The 17,357-nt window shown below is 37.2% G+C and overlaps 1 protein-coding gene and 1 long non-coding RNA gene across 2 annotated transcripts; one reads left to right on the top strand and one right to left on the bottom strand.

The window, feature by feature from the left end:
- Positions 1-1,287: 1,287 nt before the first annotated feature.
- Positions 1,288-3,475, bottom strand: LOC113293187. Its single transcript, XR_003332108.1, has 2 exons — positions 2,706-3,475; positions 1,288-2,610 (listed from the first exon to the last, which is right to left on the bottom strand). It is a non-coding gene; the product is annotated as an uncharacterized LOC113293187 (long non-coding RNA).
- Positions 3,476-4,120: 645 nt separating this feature from the next.
- Positions 4,121-6,196, top strand: LOC113295606. The gene is made up of 2 exons (XM_026543938.1): positions 4,121-4,280; positions 4,410-6,196. Exons 1-2 carry the CDS (start codon positions 4,121-4,123, stop codon positions 6,194-6,196), a joined length of 1,947 nt encoding a protein of 648 aa, XP_026399723.1.
- Positions 6,197-17,357: the final 11,161 nt, after the last annotated feature.

Genomic DNA, 17,357 nt, shown 5'->3' on the forward strand with positions numbered 1-17,357 from the left:
GAATTAGGGTTTGTTGTGTAAATATGTCAACATACTTTTAACATGAGCATTAACTCCTATCATTTATTATTCAAAGATATTCCTTGATACTCAAGGTGATCCCTGGTCCGAAAAATTGAAAAGCATATAGTTATGATTTTCATCAATGCTTATACAACAGTAGTGTTTGATGTGTCACCCAGCGGCCAGGATAAATAGGAAATTCTAACTACTGGCTGAGATCTTCCCTCCCCTCCTAGAATAACGTATTGGATTGGTTAATCCAATGGCTGGTCGTCCCATGCTCTGTGTATTGATTCTTTACTTTTTTTTTTCTTTTGAAGGGGAAAAGCCTTATGTATTGATTTCATGGCTTAAAAAAGAAAAAGATCATAAATTAGGTTTTTATTGTATGTAACGCACAGGTAGGTGCTTTTCATTGGGTTTTCATTCATGTTCCAATTAACATCTCATCATGTTCCTGAGTAATGTTTTCCACTTACTTCCATATTCCATAACGTATTATATGCCCTTTATGCCTTTCTATTCTCTCTTCAATAGCAGAAGGTATTGTCAATCCATATTGAATTTTGCATGCTTCTCAGCAAAAAAAAAAAAACGATCATCCTCATTAATCGGATCCTCTCTATATAATGGCTAATTCCAATGGAGATCAGCATCAGTTCCAATCGAACATGTAGGTCTTCTTTCCCTAGATTCCAATTTCGTTTACTTTCTATACTGTGATTATTTTTTTGTTCATTCATCCAAAATAGCTGAAATTTACGATTCCAAATTCTATTAAAAGTTTGTGTTTTGGTTTTTGGTTTGCCCTTCCTAATGTTAAATTTTCCCAATTTTTATAAAATCGTTCATTAGGTCTGACTATATCTATTTCTGATGGATTTTGTTTTCCACGGGATGGGAAGGGTTATGAAGTAGTTTCTCTCCATGGGATTGGTGAATTCCATGTTTCAGAGGTTGCTGGTGCGGATGCACAAGGCATACAGATGCAGTAAAACTAGATGACCGTGTGAGGTGGGGAGGCCGACCTGAAAAATCAAGCTAAGGAATAAATAAGTGACGTTCACGAAACAAATTAACATAATTAAAAAACGTGATTATGCTGAGCCGCGAAAGAAATGACGAGTACACATTGGGGCATGAACTTATTAACTTAATAAAAAGGTCTTCTCCGATTGAACTATGGTGGAACAATCACGTTACTTTCAATAACAGATGTAGATTAAAAATGCTCACGGTAATGTACACATTAAACTCACAATACCTTCTTTGTCTACCAACACAAACCGAAAATGTTTCAGAAGATAAAACATTAAAACTTAGAAAGCCAAGTTTACAACTGTAAGCTTAAAGATATTACATGAAAAATAAATAACAAACAGAAATAAGAAAAAGATAAAACCACCCGGAGGTGTTGGACACACATTTGTTGCCTCGTTAAAAACCTTGAAAAGGAAAACTCGTAGGGATAAAAGAAAAACCCGCAGGGATAAAACCTTAACGAAGGAAAAGAGCACAACGCGATAAGTCCTAAAGAATACCCTAAAACTAAGACTGCAAAGATAACACAAACATTTATAATTCTTCGTGAAACTAGGAAGCATTCGCTCTCCATCGGTACCGAATGAGTAGTTTTCTAATACTGGCAGCATGTATTGATTCACAAACAAGTTGTGAAGATTGGGAGTCTTAACATGCGATAAAACTATCAAGGTGGATTCCTGGACCCTTCTACCATGAATAAGTCTGATAAAAGTGTCACGACGGCCTATACATGAAAGAGATCTCTTCTTAATGATTGAGGACGACGGTTTAGTCTTTGCCGTAATCGAAGATTTAAATGGTGAAGGTTGCATCTTCGAAAAAATACAACCATATAGAACACATCCAGTATTGATTTCAGCATCATGTTGTTTCACAGGAGTTTTCAGATTCCTATTCCCAGAAGAAACACAAAAATATGTTAAATTACACAATAACATTACACAAACACAATACATATAAATAGGGAAATGGAGTAGACATAAATAACACATATTGTAACTAACACGAATTGAAAACTGACTGAAACTAAAAAACTAGCACGACAGTACAAGCTGAAATCAATTTAAGAAGACTAGATTACTGCCCGGTCTCAACTATTCCGGTGAAAAAGCTACAGATAAAGTAGAAGGGCTATAACAAAACTAGAGACTTAAAGCAAAGGTCTAACAAAAAAGCGATTTAAACTAATACGGGTGTTGTACTATCTAATAAATAAGGTATCACTTCTCAAGAAATACTGGAATCCTAATGCTCAATAAAAATATATTAGTGGACTTGAAATGTTGTCATTAAATGATAAACATGGAACTAGTGGATTTGGATAGCCAAACCAAAACTAAAAGCAATTAAACTATCCAAAATAGAACACCTAGTACTACTATCAATTATTCAAGGCTATTTACTGTCTGCTAGAGATGAGATTTAAAGAAAATATGAAATTCAATTTTAAAAAAAGTAACGAAACCAAAATGTAATTTCAAGAGACAAAGTAGAGGAAAAGGCCCCTGTGTAGCCAACCGCGATACTTCCAGAACACTTTCCTTGGAGAGAAAAAACTGATGCCTTTGAATAAAATTACACAAAAAATGTTAAGATGAGGGATAAGAAACAATATAAAAATTTATAAAAAAAGGAGGAGGTAGTGAATAAGGACTTACCTGGGGTGCCATTTGGGATCAGCGGAGTTAGGGTCAGGGTCATGGGATTTATTTATTTTTTCACATCAGATTTCTAAATCACAAAAAAAAAATTCAGAGAAAAACTAAGTGAAAATCCTTCCAGCAATTGAAATGAAGACAAACATAAGCAAATCGGACCAACAAAACAGGCAAGAAAAGAAGAAGCCAATCCTGAGAATCCTAACAGAGATTTTAAGATAATTATAAAGGACAAACCCATTTGAATCAAGATCTTTAAAGAAGACAAACCCGAAAGAAAACTAGCCAAGATAAAACAATCCCCATTCTTGTTCATAGTAAATTTTAAACATGCCTATTTAAGACGAAAAGAAAACACCTTTAACGAGAGAGGATAAACAACTTTTAGAGATTCTCAAACTATTCTTTTCCGGATCAAAACCAGAAAGACCCATGGAGGGCAACAATAAATGAAAGATTAAAAGGATATTTTTTTTTATTTTTTATTTTTAAAAAATTAGAAAAACCAGAAGAATTGTAGATATCCTTTTAGAGATCAGGAAAACGGGAAAAATAATCATAATATTCACCATTTTGAAATTCATTTTAAATTATGAGAAGCATCCAGAGAAGAAGGCAAAGAAGGGTTTTTTATATGAAAACTTTTAGGAAAAATAATCAAATTTTTCCGTCAAACAGTTCAGGGATAATGTTTTATTTTTAGATCTATTTTAGGTTAAGACCAAGAGAGAAGCATATAATCCGACCAGCAAAATTGAAAGAAAAAAAGTGAGAAGGACCCAAGAAGAAGAAAAAAAGTAGAAGATCAGACCACAACTAATTGATGAAAGAAGATCGAGCCATAAGAGAAATATCTAAAAAACTAAAGAGAGCACAGAAGAAATATAGATTTTGAAAGAAGAAAAGAAAGATGAGGAGAGGCAATGGAAATCCAATCCAATAGAGGAAACAGAGAGAATCCAAAGCAAAAGAAGACAGAAGAGACTGAATCAACAGATCCAAAGAGAAAAAGGTATAAAAAGATTCTTGTAACATTCTGTTACATCCATGACATGTTTTTCCGTAGGTGTAATTTGAGTAAGTCAATTAGTTATTTGAACAAGTCAATTAGTTAGTAGTGCTTTGAATTCGTCAGTCAGTCGTAACTTGAATTTTTTAGGAACGTGTCAGTAGTGCACCTGAAGGTGCGGAGTTATTGTTAAACTTGGGCTATATAACTCCGGGGGAGAATGAAGAAGTTTATCAATGAAATTTTATTAAACACAGTTGTGTTGTTAGAGGATTGAGTCCCTCGAAGAACTCATTATCTATACTTTCAGTTACCAAAATTCTTAGATTTCAGTTCACTGATCTTTTCTATTGTAGTCTACAGTTACCCATTCTCAGAACCATAACATTTGGTATCATAGCCAGGCATGCCTCCAGGTGATGACTCAAAGAACGCATCAACGGAGCATGAGATACCATTCCAGACATTTATGGAACAAGGGCAAAAGTCAATTGCAAATAAGCTGGATGTGTTGATCGGGAAGTTTCAAAAATTTATGGATCTACAGACTAATCAGAAGAATGAAGGTTCTCCAAATGAATAAAGTACATCAGGTGCTCGACAAAATGGCGGAGGTAGAATTCATCAAACTTTTGTAACTGAAGTTCTTAGACCTGCACGGGTAAAACTTGATTTTCCTCGTTTTGTGATTGTAGAAGATCCAACTATATATATTTGTAAGGCAGAACAATGGTTCAAACTTCATGAAACTTCAATTGTAGATCAAGTTCCTTTGGAAGGTTTCTACCTTGAAGGAGATGCACAACTATGGTACCAGCTATTGAAACAGGAGATGATCTATATCTCTTGGGAGGAGTATAAAGAGAACTTGTATGCAAGATTTGGTCCAAATCAGTACATGGATTTCTTCGGGGAGCTGTCGAAGCTAAGCCAGAGCACCACCGTTCAGGATTTCCGAATCAAGTTTGAAAAATTATTGGCTAAGGCAGGGCCAATACCACAAAGTCAGCAGGTTAGTTTGTTTACTAGTGGCATGTTTCGTAGTGTTCGTACTGATGTGCCGGCGAACAAGCCAACTACACTCGCATCAGCCATTGGTTTAACACGTCTCTATGAGGCTAGAGACGAATCACATAAGAAACATACACCTAGTTCTTCAAAAATCATTCAAGTACCTCGTCATTCCACTACCCAAAATACTACAGTTAACACCCAAAATTCAGTCAGCAACCCTGTGAAGAGAATGACTACCGATGAGCTTAATCAGCAAAGAAGACAAGGACTTTGTTTCAGGTGTAATGATAAATTTGGGCCTGGTCACCGCTGCAAGAAATTGTTCATGATTCAAGCTTGTTTTGAAGATAGTGATGATGATATTGATATGGAAATCGAAGCTGATGATGTTGTCGACCAAAATGACGAGACGCCTGAAATATCTTTGCACACAATTGCTGGAACTCATGCATCTCTGACTATGCCAGTGCAAGGAAGTATCGGTAATAAGTCTGTCACAGTACTCAAAGACTCTGGTAGTACTCACAACTTCGTAAGCAAAAGAGTAGCACAGAAGGTGGGATTGCAACCTATTTCGAGTGGTCGATTGGAAGTGATGGTGGCATCAGGTGAGAAGCTAATCAGTTCCGGTAACTGCTTCCAAACCAATTTAAGCTTACAAAGAGTTCTTATGCTAGTCGATTTTTATGTTTTACCTCTTGAGGGTTGTGATGTTGTCTTGGGAAATCAATGGTTGAGTACTCTTGGACCTATTGTCTATGATTTTTCTAAATTGCATATGAGAATTACTGTGGATGGAAAGGAGGTATTGCTGCAGGGGTTATCCGTACCGGAAAATGTGGTTGTTAGTGGTGCAAAAATCCAAAATGCAGCCAAGAAGAAGAAGGAAGGCATATTTCTGCAGCTATATTCATTAACTGCCGCTTCGACTAACTCTTCCCACCAGCTTAATGCACAAGTGAAGGAGATCCTTGCTAAATATCAAATTGTGTTGGCTGAGCCTCAAGGACTTCCTCCAAAACGTGACCAAGACCATAAGATCCAATTGTACCAGGGACATGGTCCTGTCTCCACCAGACCATATCGTTATCCTTATTTTCAGAAGACTGAAATAAAGAAGTTGGTGAATGAGATGCTGTCTACAGGAGTTATACGCTTAAGCAACAGTTCCTACTCATCACCGGTGATCTTGGTTAAGAAGTATGATGGTTCTTGGCGGATGTGTGTGGACTATAGGGCTCTAAATCGCATCACAGTTAAGGATAAATTTCTTATACCAGTGATAAACGAGCTTTTGGATGAATTAAATGGCGCTCAATTTTTTAAGAAATTGGATCTGCGTTCCGGTTATCATCAAGTGAGGATGCATCCCAGTGACGTAGAAAAGACGGCGTTTAGAACTCACCATGGGCATTACGAGTTCTTGGTGATGCCCTTCGGCCTCACAAATGCGCCTTCAACATTCTAGTCCCTTATGAACGAGGTATTCAAAGATCATCTGAGAAAGTTTGTTTTAGTCTTTTTTGATGACATTTTGATATATAGTAGGTCATGGTATGAACATCTGAGTCACTTAGAAATTGTATTTTCTATTTTGAAACTCACCAATTCTATGTCAAGTATGAAAAGTGTCAGTTTGCACAAAGGGAAGTCAAGTACCTAGGCCATGTAATAACAAATGCAGGGGTAGCAGTGGATCCAGAAAAAATAGAAGCGAAGCTGCAATGGCCGATACCTGAAACTCTTAAGGATAGAATTTATTTGGCTGAAAACTCACCGCTCATTATGGATATAATAGATTAGTTTCATGGCAGCACTCATGAAGGTTATGTCAAGACTTTTCAGAGGATTCGTTCAAATTTTTACTGGACGGGAATGAGGACAAGGATCAAAGACTTCATAAAGAACTGTGATACTTGTCAACGTCATAAAACGGAGCAACTTGCACCTGTCGGACTTCTCCAACCTCAGCATATTCCTTGTCAAATATGGGAGGACATATCTATTGACTTCATAGATGGGCTGCCAGCATCAAGTGGTAAGACAACTATTTTTGTTGTGGTTGATAGGTTGTCAAAGTATGCGCATTTTACTGCCATCTCCCATCCCTATACAGCTGTTGGAATAGCTAGAATTTTCTTCGATAATATATTTCACTTGCATGGAATTCCACGTTCAATTGTTTGCGATAGAGATACAGCCTTTACAAGTGCTTTCTGGAGAGAATTATTTCAGCTGAATGACACTGTATTCAACTTCAGCTCAGCCTATCATCCGCAGACGGACGGACAAAGTGAGGTAGTTAATCGCACAGTTGAAATGTATTTGCGCTGTTTTACCAGCTCTCAACCTAAACAGTGGACAAAGTGGTTAACCTGGGAAGAATATTGTTATAACACAAGCTGGCATACTACAATTGGTTGCACACTATTTGAGGTGGTTTATGGTCTCCAACCTTCTTCTCGCTTGACATATATTCCTGGAACTTCTAAGCTGGAGTCTGTGGAGCAAGAACTCTTGGCTAGGGACTCCATAGTCAGGGAAGTTAGAGAGAAGATTAAAGAATCTCAAGCAAGAATGAAGAAAGTGTATGATTCAAAGCACACAGAGAGAGAGTTTGCTGTTGGAGATATGGTTTATGTAAATTTGCAACCATATAGGCAACTGTCTGTATCTTTGAAGAAGAAAGCTAAACTCTCGGAAAAATACTATGGTCCTGTCAAAGTTGTGGAACGCATTGGTGTTGTTGCTTATAAACTAGCAATGCCAGCAAGCTCACGGATTCATCCCATCTTTCATGTGTCTCTCCTCAAGCAGAAGATTGGTATGAATGCCAGTGTGCAACCTGATTTACCCAGGGGTCAGTATGGATGAAGAGATGATTATTCCTATACCGCAAGCAATTCTGGATCGGCGCACAAGGAAGAATAAGCAGGAGGTCCTTATTCATTGGCGTGGTTTATCCCCAAGTGAAGCTACATGGGAGGAAGAAGAAGCCTTGAAACTGCAATATCCTGATATAACCCTTGAGGACAAGGGTTTTGCTTAAGGGGGAGGGAGCTGTTACAGCCATGACATGGTTTTCCTTAGCTGTAATTTGAGTAAGTCAATTAGTTATTTGAATAAGTCAATTAGGTAGTACTGCTTTGAATCCGTCAGTCAGTCATAACTTCAATTTTTTAGGAACGTGTCAGTAGTGTACCTGAAGGTGCGGAGTTATTTTTAAACTTGGGCTATATAAGTCTAGGGGAGAATGAAGAAGTTTATCAATGAAATTTTATTAAACACATTTGTGTTGTTAGAGGATTGATTCCCTCGAAGAACTCATTATCTATACTTTCAGTTACCAAAATTCTTAGATTTCCGTTCACTGATCTTTTCTATTGCAGTCTACAGTTACCCATTCTCAGAACCATAACACATTCTTTCTTTTTCTTTTGAAGAGGTTCTTGTAACATTCTTGTAGGAGTATAATATATTTTTCTTAATTAGTCCCCACTTGCAACAAGCCTATATATATATGGACGGTCTCTTATACAGCCGAGTAACAACATTACACTAGAGACCAGACTCGATAAACTTACTCTGCGGTGCATTGGTGAGTACGAAATATAAGTCACAAAGGACAAAGGACTTGCAAAAAAAAAATTAGGGAGATTGTTCAGATTATTTGGGCTGTTTTATGTGAACCAAGTGTAATCAAAATGCGTTGTATCATGAATAAATGGTTAACATGAGTCAAAATACTTCTAAAAGACGAGAGTTTATTGGTAAGTTAACTTATGTGTTCAAAACAACTTCATCTAATAAACTCTGAAGATTTATATATTATCAGAAGAGTTTCTTTTTATTTTTGGTTTACGACACAAGCTTTTTGTTGCATGATTCATAAGAGTTTCTTGATCTTTTTAGTGCCCCATTTGTTAAATCCTTCGAATTCATTATAATTTTAGCTTTATGTCATGAGTATATCTCAACAATTGATGAGGTTTCAGAATTTTTTGGTTACAGTCTCTTAAAATTTGGTGTTTTTATGTTTAACAGGTAGAGAAAATCAAGTGTTATCAAATTCAAAGGTAGAATAGTTGCTGATTGATTGCAAAGGAAGAAGAGGAGACTCCTGGGATTTGATTACAGAAGGGTGACGTGTAGCCGGCAGCCGGTTCGAATATGGGCTAATGGTAGCAACCCGACCCATAAACCGTCGTCTTCTTCACAGACGGGAGTTCAGTATATATACTCTGTTTTATCATTCAGTAAAAATGGATTCTCAAAGTGTTGATTTACTGAAACTAAAGATTCTAAAAATCTCAATCACTTAAATGGCGACTATTGTGTTGCATTTTCACTAAATTGAAGTCGTAATTCCTTGAAATTGATTTGGAAACAGATAATTGATTTATCTTTTTATTATTTTTTTAATAAAAACGAAACTGAAATCGATGAATCACGGTCGATCTAATGGCTATTTGTATGATATTTGAACTGTGAGTTTGATTGTTTAATTATACCTGACTGTCATTTGTGATCAATTTTATTGATTATATCAAATTTAGCTTCAATTTTATGAAATTGTAAGATTTGAAATTTCAATTTTAAATTTCTGGGACATTTCTTGTGACCGACAGATTGCAGATTTCTCATCACATAGAAGGCCTCCCTAAAGGTCGGATTTAATTAAACTAGATGACTGCTAAGCAGTGGGGAGGCTGACGCAGAATGGAACCTACGAACATTCTCTTAAGTAACATAGAAGTGCACACTGCGAGGCAAACACAATACGATGCGGGAAAAAAACAGTTTAGTCCAAAAACGCATCAAAAAGTACGGATTAGTCCATCCCGAGTTAACTAGGTACAATTTAGTCCAAAAGTCATTTAAAATAAGGAAAATACACAAACAACCTTCTTCCTTTACAATTTAGTCCAAAAATTTACTATTCAGTCCAAGGTGACTCATGATGATGTCAGCAATTTTAAATAATATAAAGAAAATTTAAAAACGATTTATCTTTCGAACCGTTTGTCCAAAATTCACAAACTTTATATATTCGGAAAGCTCTTTCTGAGAGCTAGAAAAAGAGTACCCATATGAGTATATAATTTTCATTTTTTATAAATCTTAATTTACACTTGTTGTATATACAAAACATATATACCTCTACAAAAGTCCAGAAAATCCAAAGACAAGACAAGGAGCACCAGTTTGTACACCGCATACAACTTGAATCGTCCACCTAAACACCACGAACAAGCATGCTATTAAAATCTCACACATAATAAGTACGTAAACACATAACGCTATTAAAATTAGAAAATCCAGAAAATCTTCCATCTACAAAACCTTCCCATTGTTCTTCTCCACTTTCTTGAGCACCCTCGAAAAGTACCTAAACAATAGCAAGCATGTTATTAAAAACGTCTCATAACATCGAAAAACAACAACTTAGGATTTCATCAAGAATTAGTTCTTTTATATTATTGATAGAGCACAATGCAAAAAATATAACATCCATACCCACAAAACAGACCATATATTATTGAGATAGCACAATGGCGTACAACTATGTACACACCTAAAAATCCAAGTAATCCAACATCCATACGCCCAACACAGGTCATATATATTATTGAGATTGTATAATGGTGTACATACTTACAAAAATCCAACATATATACCTACATAAAATGCCATATAATCACAAGAGAGCTTAATTGTGTACAACTATGTACATGCTTACGAAAATCCATCATCTGTACCCAGAAGATATGCATATATTGTTAGATAATACAGTGGTGTACAACTATGTACACCTATAAAAAAATCTAAAAAATGAACATCCATACCCACAAAATAAATCATATATGTTATTGAGATTGTACATGGTGTACAACTATGTACACACCTACAAAAACCCAACAAATCCAGCATACATAACAAAAAAAGACCATAAAATAATGAGAGAGCACAATGATGTACAACTAGGTATACACTTACAAAAATCCATCATTTATACCCAAAACATGCATATATGTTATTGAGATAACAATTATATTAGAAAGAAAAAAGTATAAAGCTGGTTTCATGATGATGGCTTATTAAATAACATGGAACTTTGTCTAGGATATTGCATTAGCTAAGTCAACTGTTTTCAATTAAAAAATTATACCCTTCCCTTTGGTAATAAATCCGACTATTTGGTTGCCATCCACATGCTCAACCCAATCAATCTCTTTTACATTATGATCTAGTGAGTCTAAACAGCTAAACCTAACTTATGTCAACATGTATTTCCTCCAGATTATGTCAGTTGGCCCACTTTTGTCATTAGGGTATATCAGTGATCCGAACAACATGCCAGGATGTACACTTGTACTCCAGGTGCACTAATATGTACACTTGCAATACAGGTGCACCAATATGTACACCCATAGAAGGATGATAACCTAATTGCTAAGAGAAACTGTCAAGCTAAATCGGCAACTCTACAGACCATGCACTGCTATAATAAAGCATCCTTTATTGCATTTCGAAGATCACTAGGATTACACATTTTCATTCTTCTGAGCATTATGTAAGACTGAACTAAGATCGGACCAAGGAGACCAGCATATTAGAATTACAAAACACCTCTCTTTGTCAGTGTGGTAAAATATTCAAGTCAGGTTAGACGTGGAAGCTCACCAATCTTTTGCACGTTTGCTGTCAAACAAAAGTGGAAACAGATTAGAATATGATTATCTGATCAAAAGCATGACAAGTCTATATAATGATGATACCAAGCTAATCTTGTGGAGCCATTATTTTCATGTGTACCACTTTGTACACGCCTATAAAACATGCATGAAATCGCTCATTCATACCCACATTTGGACTTACTTTCTTCATGGAAAATACACTGGTGCACAAGTATGTACACACCTACAAAATATGGATGAAATAAAGCATTCTTACCCAAAAACATGCTATTTCTCATAGGAAATAGACTGGTGCACCAGTTTGTACACCAGTTTAGACTCTCCACGTAAAAGAGTCAGACTCCTGACTCCTCATGATAATACCAACCAATTCGACTAAAAGTATCCAAAAGAAAAAAATCCATAACAACCCCCTTGAATGTCATAAGGTCACTGTAGTAGACAAGTCAGAATGCAAATATTAGTTTTATAGTTTCTGGTACATAATCAATGTAGAAACAAGGTGCACAACTTACAACCAGTATGATAAAACTGGTGCATTAAAGAGTACACTACGTAAAAATGGTGTACAAATAACTATACCTCGTATAGTGAAGTAAACTTATTCTATTGTAAACTGGTGCACAAATAAATTTACTACCGCACACTTTTTCTATTGTAAATTGTAATCTAAATTTTCCACGGCAGTAAAAGAAAAGAACCGCAAAAAACTCTATATCGTCCTTTCCGTCCTAGTTCCAATCAATTACATAAAATCCAAAATTCAAAACGGCATTCCAATGATCCAATCCATAAAAAATGTACATGACAAAATATCTAGCCAACATTCCGATTGTTTTCTCATTTCCTTTCACTTTCCTACTAGCTCCACATACCTAATTTAGATAATTTGAAGTGTTCTAAGAAGTAATATACATTAGTGGCAAACCTTGGAAAACAAATTAAGAAAACAAAACCAAACCATGCCAGGAAAAATGAAAAGACAAAAAGTCTAAATTATCATATACTAATTCAAGCAAAAATAAAAAATATCTTATTGATATGGAGAGAAATGAGCACAAACTGAAATAAACCTAAGATGTTCAACACAATAGTGTCTCACATCTTGGCTTTCTTTGGTATCCTATATAACTTAGCAAAACATATTTCGTCAAAAAAATATTCCCTTAAACCAAAGTAGAAAACAAAAGTCCATGTATTCTTATAAGAAACAAAATATTCGAAAAATTAGATATCAAAATCCTTACTTGACAGCCGGTGGAGGTACAACGGCAGCAGGTAACTTCTGAGCAGGCTCATGGAAGAAATGATCAAAGTTAGAAATGATCTGCAAAGAACATTTTGACTGTTATGCTTAATATCGGAACTGAAAGTCGGTGGACTAATTTAAGATATCTCAATGTTTTTGTAATCAACATAAAGAAAAACTACTACGTGTCAACTCATGTTTTCAGACCAGGTGGCTAAACTTCAAAAAATAGGAAATTAACATACATCAGTCTGTCCCTAATAATCCCTAATAACATGCACACAAATTGCATGTCAAATTTCAGTTGGCTCTCAAACGATCTAAAACTTTAAATATAAAAAATGATTAATCAATTAGTTGGAGTGCAAGACTACAAGTCAAGAGTGATTGTTTAATGTTTACGACCTGCAATATGACACTAGCTCGGCTGAAAGGTCTACTACCGTGTTAGAGTACTTTTTCATAGTTTACCAAGAGTGACTGTTTAATGTTTTTTTTGGTCAAACATTTCCCTTTGATCTGGCATATCATTTTTTTGTTTTTTGTAGGTCGGATTCCTACCAATCAATACCAAACTAAAAAGTATATTTTCATTTCTCTTTTAACGACCAAAGCGCCCCAATCGCAAACCTAGTAAAGCTTCATATGAATGAGTATATTAAATAATTTGGGTGAAAATGAATATTTCCACTACCCACTACTATGATAGAATAGTGTGTTACTGTGTGCTCAATTTTACGGATTCTTTGAATTAATCTTAAAATAGAAAATAAAAACAAAACTAAATGGCAGATTTATCAAGATCGACAACCTAAAATAGTTCAGTAGATCAAACTTACGGCGACAATGATACTGACTGTTGTTGGCTCCATCAATAAACTCCACCTACTCTGAATTCAGCATAGAATCAAAATTAAAAGTGTACAATAATATACACATGCTATATAAACTAAAGGTTAATACTCTATCAATTCATCTCCACTGATGAATTTCAGTGTGTTATTAAAGAAAACACACCTGATTAGCAAACATCTCACACGGATGATAATTCTAAGATTTGAATCACGTACAAAAAATCAACATCTATTCTTAAAATAAAGCTTACAATCAAAACTAAAGAACCACAAATGAAAATCAAAGCGACAATCAAACGAATTACCTCACCTATTGTCACAATGAATTTTTTTTATGAATTAATGATCATTAAATCAATCTGTTACAGATTCAAAAGCTTCAATTGAAACAAAAGATCGATCAATAATCCTCCAACGAAAGAAAAAATCAAACCTCAAAAGTTAAAATATGATGAAACAACAACAATATTGAAGAAGAGGAACGAAAGATATGAGAATAAAATGAAAATCCGCAGAATAAAATTATGAAAAATGATTAGAAATTCCCTCTTTTCTCACCTAAAAATCTTAGATCTAAATTTTTTTTCTAAAAAACATATTTTCGAAACCACCACCACACCACCACTTGTTAAGCATCCACTGTAACTGGAAATCACCATCACCATCTTCAGCAGATCTAAAAGAGGAAGAAAGACGAGGTTTGCACGATAGATGAAAAGTAGAAAAACATATCTGGGAAGAATATTAGATTGGGTTTGATAGGAGGGTTATTTTAGTCGTCATCAAAATTAGATTTGGACTGTACTGTTAGGATTTGGACTGACTCGTTCAGGATTTGGTAAATTTGGACCTCCTAGTACTAGGCCTGAAAGGACAAGACTAGAATTCTAAAGCCCAAAAACTTTGGGACTAAATGTCAATTTCTACATACGATACAACATATACGGGCGGCAAATACTCGGCAATTACGATACAGTAGTATAGTTTTCCTTCTTTTTTTCTGAATGGTGATACGTGTGTAGTATAGGCTAGCATACCCAAGTCAACAAACCATAAAGTAATGGGTAAAAAAGGAAAAAAAAATTTCTCTAATCTCTCCGTCTCCTTATTCTTCTCTATCTCCTCCTCTTTCATCATTTCTCTGCTTCTGCAAGTGTAGGTCTTTGTTTTCTTGTAAAAACATAAATCTTAAGAATCTAACAAGACATTGTAAATCGCACATGGGTCTTCTTCTAAAACCATATTTCCTTCACCCTTTACAAAATCTTAACCATAAAACCTCAATCTCAATATAAAATATTAATCGATATTGTTTGGTGGTTGAGGTTTTGATTATCAAATCTCTACTAGTAGAATTTGGGACTTTTACCCACAGAGAACTAGGTGTTAATGATTTGGAGTCTAGGGAATGTAGGACAAATTGTAGTTAATGCAGAGTCGTGGTACTGAAAGCGACGTCGTGCAATTTTGAAAGCGACGTAGCATGATACCCGTCTAAAAGGAGACACTTAGAGTCAAAACAGGGCAGACTGGCGAGGCAGCATGATAGAATCATACTTTTGAAACTTATTTTGGTGTCAGTCACCTTTTTCCTTTAAGACCGTATGTACTAGAGAAACTTTTCAAAAACAGGTCAAAGTAAGGTGTTGTCTGTTTCTGTTGACGTAGGTAGGAACGACTCTCAGACTTACAACATACTGTGTCCAATGGTTAGCACGTCAGGGATGGGGAGAACATGAGGAACCTCACCATCACCGACAGTAGCATGCAAGGAGGAGTAACGGGGCCGAGGTAGGGAAGTGATGGGCATCCACCACTTGAGGAATCACGAGCAGCTGTAAGGGGTATGCCGACTATGGATGAGGAAATCGATCTGGGACGAGACGATGACCCCTCGCCCATGAGCGAATCGTCTCAACTCAGAGGAGGAATGATCAAATAGATGGACTTACCGTCAGACACGGAAGATGATGAGGAAGCATTAATCCTGCATGCTCAGAGACGAAACATCAGACAACAACTAGTATCAAGAAGCCCTCGGGCGAGAGCAAGAACGACTAAGGAGAGTACAACTAGGACGAGAAACAACTATCAGAATCGATCTGGCGACATCGACTCAGATACCCCCACAGTACCACCTCCACCACCTGTGATGACGGCACCACCCTGCCCATTTCGGCCATCCAAATGGTCACTCTAGCCATGAGAGTACAGATCCAACACTACTCGCAATTCTAGAAAGCCAAAGAAGGCAAGAGGCGGCTTTAAGGGATCTTCAGCAGAGGAACCTAGCTCTAGAGTTCGAGAACTATCAGCTACGGAACTTAAGGTCGAGGTCGAGGATCTTCTAGCCGGACATCAGGACACCAAGGCCGAATCGGGCAGGTACCACCTGCAGTAGGACCAAGCAATTCCGGTCGATCAGGACCACCCCAACACCACCTATCGAAGATACGGTCCACCCGAGGATTCATCGACAGACGACGAAAGGCACGAGAGGAATAATCAACAGAGAAACACAAGGTCCGACAATGCGACTGAATCCAAGCTAAGAGAGTTAGAGGAAAATATAAGGAAGTTGTCAGGAACCGGCGAAGAAGATAAGCTCGCCGAGGTCATAAGCGAGGCCGAGAGACCCCTTTCACCCAAGAGCTAGAACTAAGGGCCTTCCCACCTAAGTGCACGCTCCCCACCTCCCATCAAGGTTCGACGGCACGGGAGACGCAGTTGAGCATTTGAAGATGTACACAATGTCCCTAATACAATGGAAAAACCATGAGGTGGTAATGTGCAAGTTCTTCCCTGCAAGCTTGGAAGGCGAGGCAAGGAAATGGTTCTACAACCTCGCACCAGGAACAGTCGACAGTTATGAGACTCTAGTCGAAGCCTTCCTTGAAACATACATGCACAACAGCAGACCTCGGCCCAGGGTCAACAGGTTATTCACCTTGGCCCGACGGTTCAGAAACCTCTCAGATCATTGACCGATAGATGGAGAAATTTGTGTACAGAAATTGGGAAAGTACCAGTCGACCAGCAGATATTCGGGTTCGAAAACGCACTTGGGAGGTCGGATCCCATCTGGATAGCCATGTTCACTGAAAAACCACAAATTGAAAGAAATGAGGAAAATGCAAGAACATTTCATCGCCCTAGAAGAAATTCAGGAAGATCAAGGGATAGGGGAGTGCAAGAGGCTAGTGCGGCGCCCGAGTCGACATCGGACGATGTTCAAAGGCGTCCCGAGAAGAGACCGAGCCCACCTACGCGAGGAAATGGGAAGAAGGAATGGGTGGCTAAAGGAAAGAGGTCGAGGCACGAGGCGAGAACATACACCCCTTTGAATGCTCCACTAGAAGAAATCTTCAAAGAGGTCGAAAAAAGGAGTGACATCATATACCCAGCTTCAAGAGGGATACAGTTCGAGGAGACCAAGGATCACCCAGAATATTGCCATTATCATCAATATCGAGGCCACTCTACAAATAACTGTCGAGAAGTGAAAGACATCGTGCAACACCTTATTAGAGATGGTTATCTGAGACAGTTCGTCCGACACCCAGCCCAGACGACCGCAGCGCCCGATGCACCCGTTCATCAGGTCCGGATCGACAGATCCACGCAGTTTGTCAACACGATTTCCCATTCCGCCACTCAAGCGTACAATCTGAATCCTGGAATCATGTCAAGGATCCACAAGAGAGATCATAATGGGAAGGAAATTTTCAGTGTAGCAAAAGCTTTGCCGATGGAACCCTGGATGATGCGACCCATCTTTTTCTCGGCTCAGGATGTCCCGATGAACGACCAAGCTCACAGTGATCCCTT

This window comes from Papaver somniferum, chromosome 7 (genome assembly GCF_003573695.1).
Source record: "Papaver somniferum cultivar HN1 chromosome 7, ASM357369v1, whole genome shotgun sequence".
Taxonomy (NCBI): domain Eukaryota; kingdom Viridiplantae; phylum Streptophyta; class Magnoliopsida; order Ranunculales; family Papaveraceae; genus Papaver; species Papaver somniferum.